The 25,470-nt window shown below is 40.9% G+C and overlaps 2 protein-coding genes across 7 annotated transcripts in view; both read left to right on the forward strand.

Annotated features, from left to right (window-relative positions):
• Window positions 1-16,931, forward strand: part of LOC122864481 (tenascin-X-like) — a 68,669-nt gene extending 51,738 nt beyond the window's left edge. For 4 of the 5 annotated variants that reach the window (XM_044171943.1, XM_044171946.1, XM_044171944.1 and 1 more), the window contains 6 exons: window positions 588-720; window positions 807-958; window positions 1,053-1,149; window positions 3,155-3,310; window positions 3,493-3,656; window positions 4,955-6,203. In XM_044171943.1, the coding sequence (XP_044027878.1) occupies window positions 588-720; window positions 807-958; window positions 1,053-1,149; window positions 3,155-3,310; window positions 3,493-3,656; window positions 4,955-5,053 (801 nt within the window). In that variant the 3' untranslated portion in view covers window positions 5,054-6,203. Of the gene's footprint in view, window positions 1-587; window positions 721-806; window positions 959-1,052; window positions 1,150-3,154; window positions 3,311-3,492; window positions 3,657-4,954; window positions 6,204-16,908 lie in introns of those variants that run through there. The other variant, XR_006375231.1, reaches the window with a different exon arrangement.
• On the forward strand, window positions 8,154-24,183 carry LOC122864482 (LIM/homeobox protein Lhx9-like). Of its 2 annotated transcripts, none has more exons than XM_044171947.1 (8): window positions 8,154-8,793; window positions 10,400-10,532; window positions 12,650-12,852; window positions 13,034-13,142; window positions 13,853-13,988; window positions 14,837-15,075; window positions 16,939-17,154; window positions 22,865-24,183. In XM_044171947.1, the coding sequence occupies exons 2-8, from the start codon at window positions 10,407-10,409 to the stop codon at window positions 23,423-23,425; spliced, it is 1,590 nt and encodes a 529-aa protein (XP_044027882.1). In that variant the 5' UTR covers window positions 8,154-8,793; window positions 10,400-10,406; the 3' UTR covers window positions 23,426-24,183. The 2 variants fall into 2 exon arrangements, with proteins under 2 accessions (XP_044027882.1, XP_044027883.1); XM_044171948.1 differs by having other exon boundaries at window positions 8,156-8,793; window positions 14,843-15,075.
• The last annotated feature ends 1,287 nt before the right edge of the window (window positions 24,184-25,470 follow it).

A 25,470-nucleotide genomic window follows, 5' to 3' on the forward strand; every position in this document is an offset into this window, starting at 1 on the left:
CCGATCCGGCCCCAGTATCAGCCATAACCACATAATATAACGTCGGAAATAAAATTCTCTAAAGAAAAATCTCCTCCTGCTTCCTTTTAACTGGGTAACGCACTACTCGCTGTGAAACTCTGCCTGGAAAAATGGAAACATAGGCTCTTCGGGTCTGCGTGCCGTAAATCGTTTCGTCTGATTTCACATGCATTTACAAATACATACATGCACACGACACACCACCTCATACACCGCACAACTACACTGCGTCAATGTCATAAAATAATAAAAAACTAAAATAAAAAATTAAGGCAAAAACAACAATCCACAAAACTACCAAATTACAAGTCCAACCAGCAAGTACATTTACCGAATATTTGAACCAGCAAATTTTGGTAAATTTACTTTATAAATTACTCTAATGATTAAATACCAACATTTTCATCAATTAAGTTTCTGTTGATCAACTGATTAATGGACTTATTGTTTCACTTATAAATTATAATTTTTTTAATGTGTCTAAAATAGGTTTAATAGATTAAAATTAGTGGTCATTAAAACTCAAAACTCACTCAGTAGACAACCATCTCTTGTCTTCTTCAAAGGAAGTGATTGTGGACGCCTCGCTGACAGAGTACAACCTGAGCAGACTTCACCCTGGGTCAGAGTACACGGTGCAGCTACAGGCAGAGGGTGGAGGTCGATACACTGCTGCCATCTCCGCTGACTTCACCACCGGTAACATCTGCTGACATGTCACGTTATTGTCACGATGACTAACTGATAGACAGCTGAAGCCCTATTCTTGTGTTCCTCTTCCTCAGGCACCCTGAGGTTCCCCTTCCCCACAGACTGCTCTCAGGAGCTGCTGAACGGCATCAGGACGTCAGGCGAGGTGGAGGTTTTCCCTCAGGGGAAACTCGGGACGCCGATAATGGTTTACTGCGACATGGAGACGGACGGAGGAGGCTGGACGGTACGGGGACATCGATGACATCTTGGTGATGTAGTCTCAGATTATATTAAGGTTTTCCTGTGTGGAACCTGGTCTGTGTGTTTGCCGTCCGCAGGTCTTCCAGAGGAGGAAAGACGGCTCGGTGAACTTCTTCAGAGGTTGGAAGGAGTACAGTAAAGGATTTGGGGATCTGAGCGGAGAGTTTTGGCTGGGTGAGAGCGACACTGTCCACGATACTGAAACATTTTGAGAACACAGTCACTGCCAGTGGTGGAACGTAACTCAGTATATTTACTGACGTACTGTACTTAAGTAGAATTCTGAGGTACTTGTACTTTACTCAGAGGCAAACATTGTACTTTTTACTGCACTGCATCTGTCCTACAGCTTTAGTTACTTTACAGATTACAGTTTTTCATCCCCTTCCTGTCCAGTGAAAACCATGTATCTCCAAATGTGGGGATTTTGAATGTTTGTGATGAGCTGAAAGATTGAAGCTGAATAAACTCTTTAACCCCCCCTCGGATCAGCTGGGAAATGCATCGTCACAGAGCTGAAAACAGGCTGTTTCTCTGAGCTCAGGGAGACTTTTTGGAGATACGTGGTTCTCACAGGACAGCGACGCTACAAACACGTGATGATCTTATAGACCATGATGCATTGCTGCAGGTTAAACTACCCAACAGTATATAAAGCAGTTATAATGAGCTCAACCTTAAACATCTGCAGCAGTAAAATGCAACACACACATTAATGCAGCAGGAATATGAATCCAGAAACATCAGATATAATAAACACTGACAGGGAACACTTTACTGCACAGTGAGGACTTTTACTTGTAGTTGCGTATTAGTACTGCAGTCAAGGATCTGAATACTTCTTCCACCTCTGGTCACTGCACAGAAAACGTGGTAAATCACTGGTGTTTACAGCAAGGTTACTCCGTCTAAAAAGAGGTCATATGAAATTTAATATTAGTAGTTTAAAAGTGTGATCAGATTGAAAATGAAGAAAAATTGTATCTTTCATTATCTGTGCGAAATCGACCACTGCAATCTGTTTATTTGCCACAAACACAAACGTAGCTAGCGGCATACGCGCCGGCCTTGCGTGTGTTTTTTTGACATCTCAGACTCACGAAACTCACGAAGAACTCCAGTCTTTTTCATTATTTTCCTCTACAACTTAGCTGGATGTCCATCCACTATTAATGTGGAAATGGAGGCGAGTTTAGGAGAAACTGTTGGCCTAAAACAAATCTGAGACACTGAACAGGAGCCCCGTAATCAGGGGACGATTCTCATCTTCATCGCAGTCTTCTTCTTTCACTGAGTCCAACTTTAATGTGTTCAGCAGGCGGACCGGTCACACAGACAGTTTATCTGGGCTGCTGACCAGAAGATCCTGAATACTGGAGCCAACAGGGGGATTCTGGGAAACAGAAGTGATCGAGTCCCTTTAGGAAAAATCCTGAAAGTGCCTCTGAGCAAGGCACCGAACCCCTGACTTTGAGGAAAAAAAGGAAGAAGTACTCAGATCTTTTACTTAACAAAAAGTAGTAATACTACTGCAAGTAAAAGTCCTGCATTCAAAGTCTTACTAAAGTAAAAGTACAAAAGTATTAGCATCAAAATATACTTAAAGTACCAAAAGTACTCATTATGCAGAATGGCCCATTTCAGAATAATATACTGTATATTATATCACTGGTTTAATTAGTGATGCAATAATGTGTTCATCACTTTAACGTTGCAGCTGGTGAAGGTGGAGCTCATTTCAGCTGCTTTATATACATCTGGTAGCTAAATGTATGATAATAATAATAATAATAATGCATCCTAATTTATTAGTTGATATATATTTTGTATCAATAATCTGAATTTGCAAAGAAACTAGTAACTAATGTTGACAAATAAATGTAGTGGAGTAGAAGTATTACAAGTAGCATTAAAATGGAAATACTCAAGTAAAGTACAAGTACCTCATAACTGTACAGTACTAAATGTACTTAGTTACATTCCACCACTGCTGTTGGGTGGTATAACAAAAACCACAATTTGTATTTTGGTGTATTTATAACTTATTCCAAAAAGTCAGTTAAGCTTAAACCACGCTGTTCAAATAAAGACTAATTAAGGTTCTTTAAACATAAATCTGAAGTAAATCCCAACAGGAAGTCATGTTTGTCTGAAAGTGATTCATGTCCCGCTGCTTCAGGCCTCGACAGCCTCCACAACCTGACCGCGGCGACCAGGATGAGTCTGCGTGTCGACCTGCGAGACAGAGACCAGGCGGTGTTCGCTAAGTACTCAACGTTCGAGGTGGCCAAGAGGAACTACAAATTGACTGTGGGCGGATACAGCGGCACTGCAGGTGAGAGCAAAAGAGGAAGCCACAGGCGTTCATGGGAAATGTGGTCTTAAAATTAGCTGAATACGAACTAACTTGGAGGTAATTATTATAAAATATCAAACTGCTTCCTGTAATATCTCCTGAAGGAAGCCAGCGACTTTCTTGTGATTTTAGTTTTCTTAATTTCGTCGCCATGGTTTCAGGTGACTCTCTCAGCTATCACAACCACCGGATCTTCTCCACCAAAGACCGGGACCTGACGTCGTCCATCACCCGCTGTGCCATGTCGTACCGAGGCGGCTGGTGGTACAAGAACTGCCACGAGGCAAACCTCAACGGCCTCTACGGCATCAACGTCAAACACCAGGTAACCTCATCACGCAAACTAGTTCAGTGACTGTAAACGCGCAGTGTTTGGTAAAGTAGGCTGCTCTGGTGCTTTCACGCCTGACCGGTTTGCTTCAGTTCAGTCAGACTCCGGTGCGTTTGCCAGTTTAGTTCGGTTTGCTGGAGCTGGTGTGAAAACCGTCCATTGGACTCTGGTGCCGACTAAACACCCGGACCGAGACTGGAAGGGAGGTGAACGCCGGTGCGGTTCTTTTGTGGTGTTGTGGCAAAACAGACCAACCGCGGGATTTTATGAAAGCAGATCTGTGATTTCAGCATGAATTTAAAAGCTAAACTGCCATTAAATCCATCTGCTGATCGGCAGCTGTTGAGAAAGCAATCTCCCACGCAGTGTGAGCAGTGTTAAACCTTTATTTATACAAGATTATTTGGTAACCATGGTAACGCACAAGGGCGCGGGTTTGCTTTGAGAAGGGGGGGGGGGGACGCACTGAAGTCAGGTTCCTAAACAACGACAAGAAAAACAAACAGACAAACAAAACCAAGTATATACAAGCAATATACACGTTTTTCTTCATTGATATAAATTAATCTAGCAAATAACAGATTAAATTCATGCTTTCTATAATAATGTTAGTAAACCAGATTATAATGCACCAACCCAACAATCACCTATAATTTCCTTGTTAGAGACCTGATACTTTTTGATAAATATTGTAATTATGTTATATGAAAATGTCAACAATGAACCTTTAAACTCAAGTACATTTTGAAATTTCAGTTTTAAAACGTTTACCTTTACAACAAAGAGTTCTGTCTTTTACTGAATTATCTTTTTAGGAGAATTATTCGTAAATAAAAACAGCTAAATGATTTTTACCGGAAACTGCAGACGAGCTGTAACGCAGCGACTGTCCTGTAAACTGTAATATCACGGCATCGCCTCCTTTTTTGTCCATTTCTGTCCGTCACTATTTATGATGGACGAGGTCCAGCAGCAGTCTTGTCTAATAATGTTTATGATCAGTTTCTCTGTGAGCTCTTTGTGAAACCAGCGAAGATAAATCAACACATGCTGCACAGTAAAGTGACCTACATAGCGCTGATTAGGATGCAGGATGACATCACCAAAACTGTCCAATGAATGAGTTACCTGTCAGTCTGCATGACTTACATTTATATTTTTATTTACTCCTCTTGGTTCGTTTGTAAAAAGCCAGTGTGTAAAAGTGAGAAAGCACCTTTAGTTTCCTGTCTGACACTTGTGTGTGTGTGCGTGTGTGTGTGCGTGTGTGTGTGCGTGTGTGTGTGTGTCAGGGTGTGATCTGGACCACCTGGAAAGGGAAAGAGTTTTCCATCCCGTTCACTGAGATGAAGATGAGACCAGCAGCCTTCAGTCCTCCAGCCAGAGGATGAGAGAGAGAAAGAGGACAATGAACTGCGCAACACATGCATGGACAGCAGTGTGTCAATACATGTGCAAACACACATGTGAACACACACACACACACACACACACTCATTTTAACAGGGAGCCTCGCTCTCACTTCAGAAGAGATGAAGACGTATTTTTTTCATTTGTATAGAGGTCAGTTATCTGTATGTTACTGTAGATTGTACAGTTTCTTCATTTTTATCTTTTCCTCTTTGAAGCAGGGCTGCTCCAACTTGTTCTATGTTTAAAGGGTCAGTTCACCCAAATTACGAAAACATATTTTCCATCGGTGCCGATAGTTTTGGTTTCGTGAGCTGATATTTTGAGATGTCCGAAACATCTGCCAGGATCACTTTTTACAGGTTTAAATGTAGCTGACGTTTGCAGCACCTGGATCAGTTTTTGTCTTCAGGTTGGTGGACCAAAACTCAGAGGGGACTTTCTGTCTGGCTTTTCATTGTTTTTGATGTAGATAAATATCAGCCGGTGGAACGCAGACAGTTGTCAAAGAGTTAAACATGCAGTAAAATACAGAGTCATCGTTACAGAGTCATCTGTTGCTGGTCGAGCAAAAACCTCCAAAATGTTTACTAATCAGGAAATAATGAACAGCCTTGTTTTGAGCTTGATATATTCCTGACTTCATCTTTGTGGGCTTTCATTTGTGTTATTCAGACCTAAAAGGAAAACATTTACAGTTTTTTACCTGACAACAGGTGCCGCTCTTATAAAAGCAAGTTATCCAAAAATGTCTTTGCTATCTCTGATCCACCTGTCCGCCTGAAACCAAACACAGGATGTGGTTTTGAAGCCTGTAGAAGCTCTTCATGTCGCTGTGCAGCAACCACATCTTAAGACTTTGATTCAGCCTTCCTTTAAAGCTCGGCAGCGCCCCCTGCTGTTCGCTGTAAGCTATATCAGATGCACTGTGGCCCTTCGGTATATACAGTCTATGGGTACAACCCTGGAAACGAGCAGGTGAGTGATGGAGAGTTTTGTTTGTACTTGTTGTGGTTCAGCTGCCGACCGTTTGTCCTTCTATGTTGTCTTTTTGTAAATCTCTCCGAGTTTTATTTTCCTTTTTATGTTGCCCCCTAAAAGAATACGATAATAAAATGATTGAAAATGAAAGCTGCGTAGTTGCTTTTGTTGCTCTCGGCTGATAAATGACTCACTTCGTGTAAGTTGAAGTTGATGAACTTACATGAAATTCCACGAAAATACTGAGGACATTAATTCATTATTTATTTTTTCCAATCACTTCAGCAGTGGTGGAAGAAGTAGAGCTTTAACTTAAGTATAAGTAGCAATACCACAGTGTAAAAATACTAAAATAAAAGTCCTGCATTCAAAATCTTACTTAAATAAACGTACAGAAGTATCACTATCAAAATGCCCTTAAAGTACCAAGAGTAAAAGTACTCATGCAGAATGGTTCATTTCAGAGTTATTTATATTATATCACTGGATTATAACTATGGATGCATTGTGTTCGTCCCCTTAATGTAAAAGTACAACATTTCCCTCTGAAATGTAATGGAGTAGAAGTATAAAGTAGCATAAAATGGAATTACTCAAGTAAAGTACAAGCACTTAAAAACTGTACTTAAGTAAATCTATTAGTTACTTTCCACCACTGCGAGCCAGAATACAAGTGTTACAGCTTGCAGGTCAGGTTTTGATTGATAAAGCACATATTGAGACCTTTGCTCCACTGTTTCTCCTCTTGTGGTCCTGAGCTTTGTTTTGGAGTCGATGCCTCATGAAGGGCACAACCTCTAAACGTCGCCCCCCACAGCCGGCCCCGGGACCCCCCCGGGTCAGCGGCCAGGTCCCCGAGACAGAGCTGTGTTTCAGGTGAGCGCCTCAGTGAGGCTGCACCCCTAATAAAAGAAAATGGATTAACCCCCATGTTGTTTGGCATGTTTTTGGTCATAAACCAAAGTATTCTAAGTAAGTCTGAGGATCACCAATGTCGTTAGCATTTATTGTCTTGGCACCACAAATATTTTTACCAAAAGTCCTGGCAATTCATCCGCTAGTTATTAAGATATTTCACTAAAAAACCACAAATGTCAACCTCATGGTGCTGCCAGAGGAAAAGTCATGGAATCACCAGAGTCAGTGAGATTCATCCTCTGGGCAACATGAACGTCTGTACAAAATGTCATGTCAATCCATCCAGTAGTTGATGAGACATTTCAGTCTGAAGACCGACAGACAGACAGACATTGCCATCCCGAGAGACGTGCTGCTTGCATAGCTAAAAATAATTTGTTCATCAGAAATGTCTCTTGTGTGTTTGTTGTATCTTTAATTGTGTCTCGTCCTCCTTCTCCCGGGCAGCAGAGATGTTTCTCATCATGTTTTTCTCAGTGCTTCACCCTGTTCCCCCACGACGCTCAGACCAGAGGGGTCAAGAAAGACGGACGAGTGAGTGACCTTTCTCAGCCTGTCGTGATGCTTCGATACAGCGGGCCAACGTTTCATCGGTTCCACCGACTCTCTACCAGACATGGAACTTCAAGATATTAAAGTTCATCATTTCGTTACTAAATTAAATACTAGAGAGACAAATCTAAAATGATGTCATTTTGCCAAGTAGGGACTAAAATTTTTACATTTTAAAAGGTTTTTTGATTTTGTGCTACATTTTTGGAATAGTTTGTAATTTCTTGGGAAAGAAAGAATTTGTCCCCATTTGTTTTCGGCAGGTCATCGCAGGTTTTATGAAAATGTCACAAGTTCAAATTCAGGTTGTCTGAGTTCGCTTTGAATCCCCTTCAACTGTGGGACTTTGAAAATAACACTGTACCAAGAAAATAAATCCAAAAGAGTTTGAAAACATTCCTCTTCAAGCGGCCGTATTGTTAGACATTATTTATCTGTACAGAACAGATCTTGTTGATCTCTGTTATTCATTTTTCTATATTAACGATGTGTGCACACTGTGCCCCATTTTAATGGCTTTCAAGTCATTTTGTGAATAAACAGGAAGATTTTTCTTGTTATGTACCTGATGTCTCGCTTTGGACACGAGCAAAGATTTAATCACATTTTGCCTCTTAGTTTGACGTTACCAGTCAGGATTCTTTGGTTAAACAGGAGGAAAACGTCACATGAAACCAGTTTGGTCCAAACGCAGCCGAGGGATCGAGCCTTTGTCTTTTCATCCTGGAGTGCAGATCCCAGATGTCCTTTTAAACACCCTTTGTTATTTTTTAATTGGTCCCCGGGGTGCAGCCCCTCACCCATCTGCTCACGAGGCGGCCAATCAGATCAGTTCTTACCTGCGCTCTGAGCCACCTGGGCCTCTTGTTTACAGGTGTGTGCCAGGACGTCACCTGGGACAGACGGCGAGGAGGGAGGGACAGGTGCTGATCCCGCTGTCAGCACAGATGCCGTGACTCTGATTGGTGGAGGATGAGGTGGAAGCAGATCTCAGGTCAGCGCTCACAGAGGGAAACTAATCCCAAAACCACGAGACAGGAGGCTGCAGAGACACCTGGAGAAGTGAGAGCGCTCAGGTGGTCGACTGGCGGGAGGAAAACCTGCCAAAGAGCAAGACGATAAACAAGGAGACATCCAGGAGAGACACAAAGCAGAGAAAAGTTTGTTTTCCCACAGAAGACTGTCTCCATCTCAAAGGGCCGTGGTGTCTGAAGGGTTTCTACAGAGCACGCTCAGTGGAAAACCAACCAGGAGTCTCTCAACAAGACAGGTGAGCTCCTCCTCTGTCCACCTGGATACAGAAGGTGAAAGACTCTTTATTGTCTTACTGCACACTCGGACTCGAGCGTGAACTACATTGTGAAGTACAGTTTAGGGCTGCAGCAAGTCTTTTATCTATTGTTTGGTCTATAAAATGTCCAAAACTGGTGAAACATGCCCATCACAGCTTCCCACAGTCCAAGGTGACGTCTTCAAATGTCTTTTTGTCAAGACATTAAATTTATAATAATATGAAAGACAGAAAAACTGAAAATATGAACATTATAGAAGCTGGTGCTAGAGAATTTTGGCATTAAACAAAAAAAAAGATGAATCAGTTATCATAAGAGGTGCTGATTATTTGTCTGTCGATCGACAAATATAATTTGCTTTACAACTGTGACATTTGTACATTTTACTTTGAATACTTACATTACATATATTAATGAGTTGTTATCTTTGAAGTTTTATCCTTTATAATCTTATTTTAAATCTTTCTCTAATTGTTATTCTTTATACCCTGCAATCTACTACACATGAAATAAAACATTTGAACCTTGAATCTCATTCCCACTTCTTAAGAAAATATATGTGGCTAAAAAAACTGAAGTGGCAGCTCAGGAACAAGTTATGTATTTACATTTTTGACTTTTCATCAGGTATTATCATTTTTCAGATTAGTCAATAGTTTGTAGTTTAAGTTGTTCTGTACGGTAGATGAAAACTTAGCAATCGTCATCTTGTTCTATCACCTTTTGACCAGCTTGTCTAAAATGGCCTTGGAAATACTTAATAATTTAGGAAATAATGCCTTCAACATTTTTGAAAGGGACACTTCTTATTATTCCTTTTGGTCTTTAATATCAGAGCGCAACACTTAAACTCCTGCTGTAAGTAATCTGGCTGTGTTCGCCCCATGTTTTCGTTCTACATGTAGTTTCTGTGTTAAATTTAAAATGCTGTTTTATTTACACATTCCTCTTGTCTGTGGACTCGCTCGTGAATTATTATTTTTAAATTAGGCATCTGTAATCTCTATATCTGGGTGTAATAATAATAATAATAAACTTTATTTGCACAACACGTTTCAAGATGCAGCTCAAAGTGTTTTACATTAGTGTTTAAAACATTCAGACAAATTAAAAGGTTCCAAACAAACCATTTAAAGTTCAAACAAAACAGAGTAGAAAATAAAATATTTCAATAAAATAAGCAACAAAAAAACTACTTAAAAAGCAAGTTTCAAAAGAAGTTTTAAGATGTTTCTTGGGGGAATTTACATGTCAGATATTTCTGTGCACAGTCCATAATAAGACCTCAATGAGTCTCGCTCAGAGAGAGGAGGAGGAACTCCAGCTGCTGGTGAACATCTGGCCTACAGTTAGTAAATGAACCCTATATCTGTGATTCTATAGTTTTATTTTCATTCATACTGTTTAAAACCACAGATGGAAAAAGAAACAGAATTGTGATAAATGTATTGTGTTCCAGTTTGGGCGTGAATGTATTTGTTGTTGCTGTTTATTAATAGAGACATGAAATGAGTCTGTTTTTAGTTCTCTAATGAGGGCTGTGATTACCAAGTGGACTGATAATTACCCCCTCTACCTTCTCAGGACAATCATGATGTCGCCAGACGACCGAGCCCTCGAGGACCTGTTGTACGGCAGTGACCTTGGTGATGAGGCGGAGGGGGCGGAGCTGGGCGGCGGCCCGGCCGGGGTGGAGGAAAGTGCTGCTGCAGGCGATGTGAGCATGACAGTGGTGGAAGACGTATTCAGATCCTTTATTTAGTCAAGTCATAGTCCTGCATTCAAAACCTTACTTAATCAAAAACAGGGCCTATAGAAGTATCATCAGCAAAATCAGAATCAGAAATACTTTATTGATCCCCGAAGGGAAACTCTTTGTTACAGTAGCTCGCCTTTACGTCAGTGCACACAGGAGAACGTACTAGCAAACGATATGATACACTATAAAACACTATAAAACAGGTCCAAAAATAAATTAAGTATCATGTCGGTATAAGTATAAGATAAACTAAGTGTCGAGTACCAAGTGGGTTTACTGGTTGATGATGAAAGTACAGTATAAATACAATGTAACTAATTATGTAATAAGTAATAGTAATAAGCGGAGGTGCATGTACTGTCAAGAGTAATAGAGGTATATAGTATCAGTAACAATAAATAAGAAAAACTAACAAGGGAAAACTAATATTGCACGGGAGTAGTACACAGAATATTGCACAATTATTATTAATTATGGCGGAGATGTAATGCTCAATGTCCAGTTTAGTGACCTAGGGTCAAACAGACTGACACTTAGAGGGAGGAGTTAAATAGTTTGATGGCCACAGGCAGGAATGACTTCCTGTGGCGCTCTGTGGTGCATTGTGGGGGGATGACTCTTCCGCTGAAGGTACTCCTTTGTTTGACCAGCACGTCATAGAGCATGTAGGAGACACTGTCCAAGATGGCGTGTAGTTTGGCCAGCATCCTCCTCTCTGACACCACCGCCAGAGAGTCCAGCTCCACCCCCACAATGTCACCGGCCTTACGGATCAGTTTGTTGAGTCATGTACTTAAAGTATGACAGTAAAAGTCCTCACTGTGCAGTAAAACGCTCCTGTCAGTGTTTATTATATCTGATGTTTCTGGATTCATATTCCTGCTGCATTAATGTGTGTGTTGCATTTTACTGCTGCAGATGTTTCAGGTTGAGCTCATTTTAACTGCTTTATATACTGTTGGGTAGTTTAACCTGCAGCAATGCATCATGGTCTATAAGATCATCATGTGTTTGTAGCGTCGCTGTCCTGTGAGAACCACGTATCTCTCTGTGACGATGCGTTTTCCAGCTGATCTGAGGGGGGGTTAAAGAGTTTATTCAGCTTCAGGAGGAGGAGAGTTTTCTCAGCACATAAAGGAAACTCTTCATCCTTCAGTTCATCACAAACAGTCAAAATCCCCACATCTGAAGATATGTGGTTTTCACCGGACAGGAAGAAAAACTGTCATCTGAACGCCTAGCTAAGTGCAGCACTTGAGTAAAAGTATTTACATTCCACCACTGGAGTAAGAAGACAAAAATTAATGCCGCAATCTTCATTTTCAACAAAGATGCAACATTTTTCAGACCATTAGAATAAACTTCTGATCTGAATGGGATCTAAACAGAGTAACAGAGAGACGTGCTGCCTTTAAATATTAAATATAATGCTTTGCTTTCAAGCTGCTGGGTCGGCAACCTGACCTCTGACCTGTAAAGGTGCAGAAGTGAAATGTAAGTCAGTAACTTTATTTATATAGCTCCTTCCGAGAACGGAGCGCCACAAAGTGCTTCACAAAAGAAATAATGCAACCGACATTAATACAGACTCAGGAAGAACAAAACACCATAAAATAGAAATAAATTAAAATAAGAGTAAATAGAAAAATGAGTCTAAACAGATGGGTCTTCAGCTGCTTTTTAAAGGTGTGTGGGACAGTGTGCACAGATCAAGTCCAAAGGGAGAGAGTTCCAAAGTAAACTTCCTAATAGAGAATTAAACATGAAATAAGCTTTAATTTTTTATTTAATCATGTTGTTTTTTTCCCCTTTGACAGTGAAAGCAAATTCTCTTTGCTTGATTGATTCATTCCTTTCATTGAAGTCAGAGTTAGAAGGTAGAAGTTAATCTGCTGGGCTGATAAGATCTCATGAGACACCCTTAAACTAATTAAAAACAAATGTTGCAAAATAAAGAGAAATATTTCAGCTTGTCAAGCGAAGATTCTTCACATAAACACTATTTTTGAATAACCTCAGGTGGTATAAAGAGGGAAACCCGATGCAAAATAAATGTGTCTGTCAATCTGTCTCAGACTCCGACAGCCGTGTCCATCCAGGAGCCAATGATGTGTGCCGGCTGTGGCGAGCAGGTGTGCGACCGCTTCTTCCTATTGGCTGCAGGCAGCGTGTGGCACAGCGTCTGCCTCCGCTGCAGCCAATGTCACTGCGAGCTGCAGACGCACCCTTCACTTTACTGGAGAGACGGAAACATCTACTGCCAGCAGGACTACTGCAGGTCAGAGAGATGATTCTCTAGGATGAAGTAGTTTGGTTCCCAAAATGTTCCTTTAACAGTGTCAAACATTTTGGTGCTCTTCAGGTTTTGTTCAAATGTAATTTTCGGAAGTTTGGGTTTGTCTGGGATTAAACCCGGGTCCTTCACAGCTTCTCCTGACTTGATTTCTCTTCCCGGTCAGGATGTTTGGAGGCGGTCAATGCGCTCGCTGCTTCCAGCCAATCCCAGCTTCCGCTTTGGTCATGAGGTCTGGTGAGCTGACCTTCCATCCTCACTGCTTCTCCTGCCAGGTAGCTCAGAGTTTAGTTTTATACGAAACATTTACAGAAACATTATAACACATTTTGCGCCCCGTTCTGTACAGTTCATCCTGTTGTTATTACAGCGGTGTGAAAAAGTGTTTGCCTCCTTCCTGATTTCTTTTTTTTTTTTTGCATGTTTGTCACACTTAAATGTTTCAGATCATCGTCAAAATTTAAATATTAGTCAAAGATAACACAAGTAAACACAAAATGCAGTTTTTAAATGAAGGTTGTTATTATTAAGGGAAAACAAAGTCCAAACCTGCACGGCCCTGTGTGAAAAAGTGATTGCCCCTGAACCTAATAACTGACTGAAAAGTTACTTTCTTTCTCATTTGTTCCTGAATTTCTTTGGATCTCGGCATGATGTCTAGCTTTTGAAGATCTTTTGGTCTACTTCACTTTGTCAGGCAGGGCAAACACTTTTTCACACCAAAAAAAAAAAAACTAAATACATTGGACTGGATTACTGTCTCTCCGTGAATAACAATCATTACAACTTTCTGACTTAAAGGACATAATGGGACATAATGTGCAACATCATGGACATTGAATTTACCATATACACTTACCTGTACTTGAAATTCAACATTGCACATACACATCTATATGTAATCACCAAGAAGCAACTTGAGATATGAGTGACCTTTTCTTATCCTTAATGCAGATATTTCTGTGATAATGAACATGTTTTGCAGGAGTGTGATGTGAAGTTAATACCAGGGAACCTGTACTGCATGCAGGGCCAGAACCTCTACTGTCAGTCCCATTACCACGACGACGGGAGTGCCTCGCTATCACACGATCTCCAGCCCCAACCAAATCTGAAAGAAGGTGATAGATGTGTGTGTGTGTGCGTGCGTTTTATTTGTATTTATAGAAAAATACACCATTTCCATCTCTGAGACACTGCAGAAGTATTTGTCCAGGTGAAATTCTGGTGACAGGTGTCATTTATCCTCCTGCTTGTCCTCAGAATTGACCGCAATAAAAGGGAGGGGTCGAAAGTTAAACAAATGTAACTGTATACAAATGAGGGCATAATTCACCAGGAAGCTTTGAAGTGATTTGTCAAAAACACTGACAAAGAAAAGGTGTTGCAGGTGTTGCAGTCTTTGCCACGGGGGTGGACAAATGTCTGTGGAGGAGAATATTAATATTAATATTGGAGTTTCTGGGATCCCTCTTTTGTATGTCCCTCAAAGATCGTAGATGCAAACAGAAAGGAAGTGTTGTGTGGCACAAACATAATGTAAATTGTTGGAGAAAATGTAGGTTGCTTTACATAGCAACAAGCGAGAAGTCTGTTGCTGTGTCAAGTGGGTCCGCACAGTCAGGCTGCATTAATTGCTTTTATGGCCACTGGGGGGTGGAAGAACTCCACGACAAGCTGAAAACACACCTCCTGACATATTATCACCTTATAAAGTTGTTTTGGTTAACGTGTTAGCAAACAGCTAGTCTCCAACTGTGTGTTTCTGCTGTTTAGAGCTGAGCAGGTAGTGTACAGTGAGTTCATCAGAGCTTGTTAGATGAAAACAGCTGCCTGCTACTGAACCTGACAGGAAATGTGCCGCAAAACCAAAACGAGGAGCTAAAAGAGGCTAAAAAAGTTGTTTGAAAGCATTGTGGTGTGTTCAGACATTTAGCTAGCTAACAAAACACTCCTGTATGTGTGTAAGAGACAGCTCAAACTCAGGTCTCGGGTGAAGGGGAGGAGTCTGTGAGCAGTCCGGAGCCACGATTGGATGGCGGGGTGACGGGTGGGCGGACCCGCAGGCGGACCAAGCGAATTAGGACATGTTTCCGCAGCGAGCAGCTCAGAGCGCTGGAGTCATATTTTGCTCAGAAGCACAACCCTGACGGTAAAGACTGGACCTGCCTCGCACATAAGACCGGCCTGCCCAAGAGAGTCCTGCAGGTACGAAATACAGGTGATATCGTAATGTTTGATCGGTCTGCACTGCAGTTAAAGTATTAAGACATATGTTCTTTTATTGTTTCGGCTTTGTACAGTAGAGCTGAAATAAGTCAACGGCAATGATGTTAAAGTTTCGGTCCAAGTCCAAAGTTTAGCTGCTTCTACAGCGAGTCAGTTCTAAGTTTCTACAGACGAGACACGAGCCAATAAGACAGTTTGGAGTTGTATCAAGCCTTACTGTTTGTACATTTGTTCGAGGCTAACGGTTTCCAACTGCTTCCACTCTTTGTGCTAAGCTAGGTAAACACATCCTGGAGCTATTGCTGTACCAGATCACAGATACTAAACAGATGCTCAATGTTGAGACTAGTGTTCTCCCTTTATATATGTTTTCTAGTTTACAGGAGAGATTACTATTCAGAATTAAAATCACATTTTGGATTTTAATCTACTGGCATTATTTGTGACATCACAACTAGTTTGGAGCCAATCAGGGTCCAGTATGCAACTAACACAAGGGGACTCCCTAAAAACTTGGCATTTCACCCAGATGGGCGAGGTTTTGCAGGACGTAGCAGTGCACGCTTCGGCGAGCTCCGTGACCGTCTCACGCATGTCAAGTATGAAGGTATCCAGAATATACTATTCATTTTTTCCTAAAATTTGTATATTTGGTCTCACACCTATGTACTTTGAAATTGATAGTCTGCCTTGTAAGCCCATTTGGGCATCTATTGATGCAAGATACTACATTAACATACAGACCCCCAATCTGAGGAGATTTTTGTTGTTGAACGTAATTTAGTCAATTTAAATGTCAATATATTTTACTACTATTTAGTTGTAACATTACATATGTTTGCTAGCTTATCCAAAAAGTGACGAGACAACCCAATGCGAGCCGATGAGAACGCGCATCAGGCACACAACACTGTGTGACGCAGGAAGTAAGGCACCGCCCCCGGCTGAAATACAAAGTTTTTAGGGAGTCCCCTAACACAAGTGCGATGTGGAAACCCGAAGCCTCCGGGTCACACACACTGAGAATGAACTTTTCAGTGAAGAGGGAGACATCTTGCGTCCAGCAGTTAAACATTTCAACATCAACAATAACGTGGGAGTAGGTGTAATTTTTGACTAGTTAATTAAACATTTAGGTGGAAGAAACATAACAGACACAAATTAATATTCCAGCATGTCTGAAAACCTGTCTGGAGATCTGTGGGGTTCAGTGTAAATTAAATGTTTTTGTGAAGGCAGCAGCAATTTTAAAAATGTCATTGATTACTTTTTTCTCAGTCCATTAAGTGATCAATTAATTTATCATTTCAGTACTTCCTATGAATCAGCACACAGTTATTGTTAGAGCTTCTTAATAAAATGCAGCAACTAGCGATTCAGCATGAAGCATTTTACTGTGGTGTAGACTTGCTTTATCAAGGTTCAAGGTTCAGCTTTATTGTCATTATATAATACAGGATTGCACAATGAAATGCGGTTGTAGCCCCCTCCACGCTACACGCACAGAAAAAGTATAAATAAATATTCAAATACTAAATAATAAAATAAAACTATAAAATAGAACAAAGCATATAAAAGTAGCACTAAGAGAACAAATTAAAAGGAAAACTAAAATATATTTAAAGGAAGATATAAAGTTACGTCTATACATACATATATAGTATGTATACACAAATACACACAAAATGTAATGTAAAATAATGACATGGTGTCTGAGATACATAAAATCTACACTGTGAGAAACCTGTAGCATTTACATACCTCATTTAATCTTAGTTAACAAATATCTTTATGTTCTTCTTTCACCTGTGAACACACACACACACACACACTCTCTCTCAGGTGTGGTTTCAAAATGCTCGGGCCAAACTGAGACGCTCCCTCACCACAGATGACTCTCAGGTCAACTCGCCCTCCGCTCCCCCGAGGGGCGCAACCGTGGCGACCGGCTCCCCGCCCGCGGCCTGCTCCCCACCCGACCAATCACAGCCCTTCTCCACCAGCACCATCGACCAGCTGCAGCTCTCTCTGCTCACCGCCCCGCTCAGCGACCCGCCGGTGAGTCTGGCCATCAACCAGTCACATCAGCTGCGAAACCCCACCTTCTTCCTGGACTACGACACCCAGAGTGCACCAGGGTGTGTCTCCTCTCTGGAGGCTTACGAGGACTTTGGAGAGGCAGGAGGAGGAGCAGAGGGAGAAGTTGATCCTGATAGTTCTTTCAGGCCACATTACTGCTAGTCGAGGGTCGTTACATTCATCCTTAACTTCAAGAAATATCTTTTCGCACATACAGAATAGTCATGTATATAATCCATAAGATTTCAGCTTTTAATGTGAAGCAACAGGAAATCAGTAGGAAATGTAACTTAATCCAGCTCTGATACATCTGTGGCGAACAGTGAGGCAGTAATCAGTGAGATCAAATTACAAACAGTAACACTGGATTACACGCTGCATCGTTTTCTGTCAATCACTCGTGTGTGAAGAAGGCAGTATGGCGGACTCCGCCACTAACAATGAAAACCACTGTATAGAGAGGTAATTACATAACATAAATCATTGAATGGCTATTGCAGAAGAAATTCATGAACACTATTCAAAAGAACATGAATAGTATCAGAAACAGTTTTTAAAATATTTATAATCTTAAGGATTATAACTTTGACAAAGTGTGTAACTTTCTTGCAGTGTGACTCAAAATGAATCAATCAAACTAGAGCTAAAAAACTAAGCATTTCAGCACTACAACCACTGACTGACTGTTATATCACTGTAAATACACTACTTTTGGGTTCCTTGACTTGTTCTAATCAATTGAAGTAGGGCTGGGCTATATAGTCAAAATCAATGCTACAATATCAGTAAGAATATTGTCAAATATCAATAACACAATATGGCAAATAAATACAAAATCAAATAGAAAATAATCTAATGGATGTACGCTGTGTTATGTAGCTTGATTACACCTTGTTTTTACTTGGCTCCAAACTACTTGTGATGGACCCTGATTGGCTCCAAACTACTTCTGATGGACCCTGATTGGTTCCAAACTAGTTGTGATGGACCCTGATTGGCTCCAAACTACTTCTGATGGACCCTGATTGGCTCCAAACTACTTGTGATGGACCCTGATTGGCTCCAAACTAGTTGTGATGGACCCTGATTGGCTCCAAACTACTTGTGATGGACCCTGATTGGCTCCAAACTACTTCTGATGGACCCTGATTGGCTCCAAACTACTTGTGATGGACCCTGATTGGCTCCAAACTAGTTGTGATGGACCCTGATTGGCTCCAAACTACTTCTGATGGACCCTGATTGGCTCCAAACTACTTGTGATGGACCCTGATTGGCTCCAAACTAGTTGTGATGGACCCTGATTGGCTCCAAACTACTTCTGATGGACCCTGATTGGCTCCAAACTACTTGTGATGGACCCTGATTGGCTCCAAACTATTTGTGATGGACCCTGATTGGCTCCAAACTGGTTGCGATGTCACAAATAATACCAGTACATCCAGGTGTTGAATTAAGTAAAGTTGATAAACGATTGCAATTGTTGAATTATTGCCCAGCCCTGATTTGAAGATGTCACTCAAACTGGGAACAAATGCGATGGACACCATTCATTTAAAAAAATGATTGATAGATTAATCAGTAGTAACACAAATCATTAGTAGCAGTACTAGTTGGCCCCTGTTTGGCCCCAGAAAATGACTCTACATCACATCACAATGTGGAAAATCTTAACTCAAGGTCAACTTACTAGCTTTTTTGGGAGCTTCCAACAACATCACGTGATCTAAGAACATACTTACTCATGCCTCATACAACCACCTGTTGTCATGTGACAGAAGCTCATGATGACAGCTATGGCCAACTATGATCAAGGTCACATGATGACCCTGACAGCGCAAACATTTCCATTTGCAGATGAAATCCGTGAGATGCGGGTAAAAGCTCAGGAAACAGCTTTGTATGCGGACCTTGAATGTTTTTTTTTTTGTTGTTTCCAAAGATCAAGAATAAACTTCTATGCACAATATTTTTCAAACTTTGTACAACTTGTTTTGTGGGTTTATATGTTTATTTTCCACCGACAACAAACACTTCGTACACGTTGAAACAGTCTTCAAACCGTGAGATTCTGATTCTTCTCTGCTTCCTGTATGATGAAGCTTTTTCTGTGTAACGCTTGCGAATAAACCATCAACTCTTTTCCCACAATTCCTTCCTCCAAGTTTCCTCTTTGTGCACCACAAGCAGCGGCTCATCCTCCCCGCACTGTCTCCCCAACCAGCCCGTTGAGTTTACATGTAGAGTTGAAACGATTAGCTGATTAATCGATAAGCTGATTAACAGAAAATTAATCGGCTGCTATTTTGATAATCACTTAATCTTTAAAGTAATTTTTTAAGCAAAATTGCCAAACATCCTGTACTTCCAGCATCTCACTTAAGAGGATTTTCTGCTTTTCTTTGTCTTTTGTGTTTGCAAACTTAATATTTTTGTTAATCTGACAATACAGGAAAACTGGAGACATCACCTTGGACATTTTTCACAGTTCTTATGACATTTTGGCATTTCTGCTTTTTATTACGATAGTGATAGCTGGAGAGAGACAGGAAAGGCAGGGGAGAGAGGGGATGACGAGCAGCAAAAGGCCCAGGCTGGTATCGAACCCGGGCCGCTGCGTGGTACGCGCTCTACCACAGGTGAGCTACCGGGGCGCGACCTTATGATATTTTGGCATTATGGCATTTTCTTGTAAACAAACAAAGTTTTCATTCAGCAAAATGCATCGTGTGTATCCTTGAGGTCTAACAAACGTTTCCCTTCTCATAAAACATTTGCAAAGCTGATTTTTACATCCATGTTTAGCAGTCTTCTTCTTCTCTGCCTTTGTTGGTGCAACGCTGCGTGTCTTGGTGCATTACCACCGCCATGCAGATAGTGAAACGTGTGAACCCAGCTGCAGGAAGGTGTGTATTTGATTGCATAAGAACAAACAAAACAGGGACCCAGTCATAAGAACATCGCTCCACAGCGCTACTAGTGGTCAAAAACTCCACAGGGTTCCTTTAAATCTATACAGTAATCAGCAGATTAACCTATAATGAAAATAATCATTAGTTGCAGTCATATTTACGTGCTCAAAATCAGATTACAGAGAGAAATCAGGAAACCAGACGTGATGTACAATAAGGTTATTTTGAAACTACGGTTTATATGTACCAGTAATCAGATTTCTTTCGTAGAACCAAGAAGTTGTTTACTCTCTTCTCGTGAGTTTGTCTGATCGTCTGACTCTTCGTGTTTCTCGACAATATTCACCTCATTTTAGTGATGTCACCCTAGCCACGTCTTCCCAGATCTCAGCTTTTAATTTGGTGGGTATGTTGTTATTACTGATAGAAATGATGGACGAAACTACCAAAATAAGACCCAAGTTGTAATAAACCAGAGTTTTAGGCCTGTTCCTCTCTATGTGTCCTGAACAAATGCAACCAGCATCAATCTTAAAATAGCCTGAAGGCAGAAATCGTTACAGAATCAACACTCAGACAAAACCTGCGGCTCTGCAGAGCCTTTGTCATAGAATCTGTGCCAAATTAAGTTAGAGAATAGCGTGATTTGGTTTGACGTTAGAATGACTGATTGTTTGTCAATTCCTCAAAACCAGACAGCTTGAATGACATTCTTGCAGGTGTGTCTGTGTTTTCCCAGTGAGACGACCTTCATGGTGAGCACATGACAAAAGAAACCACAAGCTGCCCTCGTCTTCCTCACCGTGCCCTCCCTCTCTCTCCCGGAGACTTTCTCTCCCCAGAAGCATCTTAATGAATTGGCTGCTTCCTCTTTGTGAATTGCCTCCCCAATCAAGCGGCGATAATTACGGTGACAGTCTGGGCCTCGTCGCTGAGGTTTCTCAGCGGAAAGAATGAAGGTTATGACAGTCGACACTGACTTTGTGTGCGTCAGAGGGGCGAGGGACCAATGGGTGACAGCAGCCTGTGACCCGATGGAGGCGGGGAGAGGATGGAGGGCGGGTAGTTTTTAAAAAGGTCAGAGGCGACGAACATTAGAGAAGATACAGCAAGTTAGACCGCGACACAAGGTAAGACGTGAATTTGGGACGCGACTAAACTGAATTTTCTTCTGTTTGTTTTTTCCCCTCTTCTTCTTCTTCGTTGATGCTAAAAGATGTAACTTATTTCTTATTTTGTACTTATGTATAAGTTTCTCAGTGATGCGATTGTGCAGGCGTCGACTCGCATCATCCACATGAGGAGCTACAAGTTTTAATTTGTTAAAAATTCTCATCATTTGTCTCATTTGACCTGATAAAGGTCTAGTAACAGACGGCTTTAGTTACATTGGACTTACTTGTGCAGAGCCTTCTCCTTCGCATATTTGATTTGTTCGGATTTTTTGCAACTCAGCATCGTGTCGTGAGTGCGATGATCCTCCCAAAGGCGAGACAATACCTGTCTCATCTCTTCTTTAATTTGTTGTTTTCTGATTTAACCATTCATTTGAGAATTTGCCTTGTTTGAACACAAACTAGTCATTTACCAACGTGGCAGGAAAAACTCAACCAGTCAAAATTTCCCAAAGTTTGGATGGTGATAATTCACTTTCTTGGTTATAAGTTTTGGAGTGTTTGAAAATAACGAATTTTCCTCTGGAAGGGTAAAAAAAAAAGTCAGTGTTATTTTTATTTATTCTCCAAATGTCTTTAATTCATTGTGATTGTAGCTGAGTCGATATAAGCACCTATTTTTCCTTGAGGGAATCTCTTTTGCAGGTTATCAGGCAAGTTATATTTATTCCCTCCACTGCAGAGATTTTATGATTTTGGACGTGTTTGTTTTTTTATGGGTTTTGTTAACATGATATCTCAAAAAATAGATTTCAATGAAATTTGGTGGTGGAAAGTTTGGCAATGGGGCAAGGGACAAGTGTTTATTAGTTATTATTGCTAGGTGCTGGTGTGGATCGTATGTCCTGAACCTGGAGGAGCAGATGCAAAACTCACTTAAACAGATATTTCCTCCGGTCTTTGCCAAATTTGGGACACATTTGAATAATTCTCCCTAAAAAAACATTAAAATCATTACCATTTTCCTGTAATTGATTGAGCCAATTTTTGTGGCTTATTTGAGGTTAACAGCCAGAACTCTTGGAGGTATCGTGCAATTTCAACCAAATTTAGATGATTCCTGCAGATAGCCTGATAAATTTAAATGTCCATAACTTGGTGATCATGAGTCCGCCCGACTTATAAAACTAAGTCTCGTCATACACAGCTAGGATTTCAATATTATTCAAAAATTGTGGCCGCCATCAGCCAATCAGCTTCTGTCACTTTGTGTATTTTGATCAGATTATGCAGCCTTGGTGGACGTATAAATAAAATACATACATATACTCACACAGGCCTGTTTCTCCCGTTTTTATGAATATAACATATGTAAGCAAACCATTTACACCATAGAAAAACTTTGATTTAGCTGTTTTGTACTGTTGTTATATGTTGTTATTGAATGTGATCACAATCTGTGTTTTTGGATTTTGAAAACTTATGATAGCTGCATCTGAAAACTTTACTTTCTTTCATTACTTCTGTGAATGTATTTAATTTTCTTACTGTAATAATTACATCATGTTTCTCTTACACCGACTTATGAACTAATATTAATTTAGATAAATTAATTTGCACAATGATAAAAGTGACATTTTATTTCTATCTTTCTATTTCCAGATGAGACTTTCTTTCCATCCCGGTGCCTCACAGCTCGCCCTCCTCTCCCTCGCCCTCCTCTGCTCCATCCCACGGACCGTCACATCATACCCCCACTTCCCCACCGCCTTCCTGCCCACAGTGGACGGACCCGAGCTGGAGTCTGGCCTGCTGCACCTCCAGGCTGCTCAGGAAGACCCGAGGGACGACTGTCTCGTCCAGCCCGACACCTGGGCCGAGTGGCCTCAAGACCCCCGGCCAGCCCTGCTTGAGCCCGGGGACGAGGAAGGCAGGTCCTGGGAAGAGGAGGTGCTGCCGAGGGCCCAGAGAGGGGACCTGGCGGCCTGGCCGCTGTCGCCCTTCCCCGGGGGTCACTCTCTGGAGAGCATGCACTACCAGGAGGGAGGAGAGGGGGAGGACGGAGGGAAGAGAAATGAAGCGCTGACCTCCATCGCTGGAGGACTCCAAGCTGTGAGCCGGGAGAAAGGAGGATTCGGTTTCCGCTTTGGGAGGAAAAGATGGACTGACAGGGGATGGAAGGATGAAGGGAGGGCGAGCACAGAGGAGAATAAGTGGAAGTGATGAGGGAGGGGTTTCAACGGGAAGCAAAAAGGAGTTTGAAAGTAGATAAAGAGGGCGAAGCTGTGAGGAGATGATTCAGAAAACAGGCTTCTTTCCATGTGAGGGGGGTGATACACTCAGCAATTTTCTAGGCAGCAAAGATGGCTTCCAGCAACAGGCAATAAACAGAGTATGCAGAGTATTTAAATGATTCATGGCAACCAAACGTTGCTGGAGAAGTTGCCCAGTGGATCACTGCCTTGAAAATAAGAAGCAGTACAAGGTTTAGGGCAGACTGCACTTAAGCTTGAGGAAATATTCGACATAACAGGACGAAGAAAATAAACAGATGTTATTTAACGCCCGTATCAACACGACAAAATCACCGTCATTTAAATTTGAAAGCGTAACAAAACTGAAGTGCATGAATGGTAGTATATGGATTCAACACTGCACAAAGTGCCACACTGGGATCTAAAATGTTCTGCCAGTGTTTCACCTTCTGTGTTTGCTTCTGTGAATCAGGGCGCAAAGAAAGCAGTGAGACACTTCTTTTTTTAGTGACTGGATGTACACAAAGACAGAAAGAGATCAAACGTTTAGGCTTCTCTGCAAAAGTGAATGTAAATGTTAAAGTATCCAAAACAGTGTAATAATATATGTACATAGATATATACTGGAAGCAGGCCTTTGTAAATGTGTTAATTTGTTGGCTTGAATATAAGCAATGAATAAAGAGCTGGGAGTTGCAGACTGTAACACAAAACTCTCAACACAGATTTTGGGGTCAGATGTTTGATTCTTTCAACAACCTGTCGAAGTGTCACCAGCAACACCAGTGGTGCAGGAAGTATTCACATCCTTTACTTCAGGAAAAGTACTGATACCACGCTGGGAAAAAATACTCTGTTACAAGTAAAAGTCCTGCATTGAAGATGAAAAGTATGTAGCCTAAGTATAATCAGGAAAATGTACTGGATGAAATGTAGCTCATATTATTATCACATATTACCAGTGGTGGAGGAAGTATGCAGCTCCTTTACTTCAGTAAAAGTACTAATACCACACAGTGAAAAAACTCTGTTACAAGTAAAAGTCCTGCATTAAAAATGTAACTTAAGTATAAGTAGGCCTATGTAGGTATAATCAGGAAAGCAGAAAAATGTCCCCTGTGACTTATACTATTATACATCATGTCATCAGATTATTATTCCTCATGCATTAATGTAAAGCAGGATGTTGCTGCTGCAGCTGGTTGAGCTGGAGCTCATGTTGAGCTGTTTCGTATCGAACTGCAGCCAACGATTATTTTCATTCTGGATTAATCTGCTGATTATTTTCTCCATTAATCGATTGATTGATTGGTTTGTAAAAACTCTGAAAACAGTGATTAATGCCGTCACGACGACCCAGAGCCCAAAGTGACGCCTTCACGATGTTGTTGTGTCCGACCGACAGTCCAAACCTCAACGTTATTAACAAAACATTCAAATCATTAAAAGCAAAAGCAGCAAATCTTCACATTTGTGAAGCTGGAAATGTTTTACATGAAAAATGACAAACGATTATCATCATTTCTGCTGTACTTGTATATATATACATTTCAACAACAAGGCAATTTAAAGTGCTTTACATAAAACATAAAAGGGGCAACAGAAAAAGAGTTAAATAGATAATAGAAACAAGATAAAAACAGGACCATAAAAGTTACAGTGCAGTGTAAGAAATGAATCATTATTTGATTTAATAAAAGTACTTGATTTAACAGAACTGAGTTGCAGCAGACCTGCAGTTTTCTGGGAGTTTGTTCCAGATATGTGGTGCATAAAAACTGAGCTGTATAAACTGTTGGGTAGTTTAATTCATTATCTATTTAACTCTTTTTAATTGTTTTTAAATGTCTTTTTCTGTTGCCCCATGTTGCTTTTATGTTTTATGTAAAGCACTTTGAATTGCCTTGTTGTTGAAATGTATATATATACACAACTACAGCAGAAATGATGATAATCGTTTGTCATTTTTCATGTAAAACATTTCCAGCTTCACAAATGTGAAGATTTGCTGCT

The sequence above is a fragment of the Siniperca chuatsi genome, linkage group LG17, assembly GCF_020085105.1.
Source record: "Siniperca chuatsi isolate FFG_IHB_CAS linkage group LG17, ASM2008510v1, whole genome shotgun sequence".
Lineage (NCBI taxonomy): Eukaryota > Metazoa > Chordata > Actinopteri > Centrarchiformes > Sinipercidae > Siniperca > Siniperca chuatsi.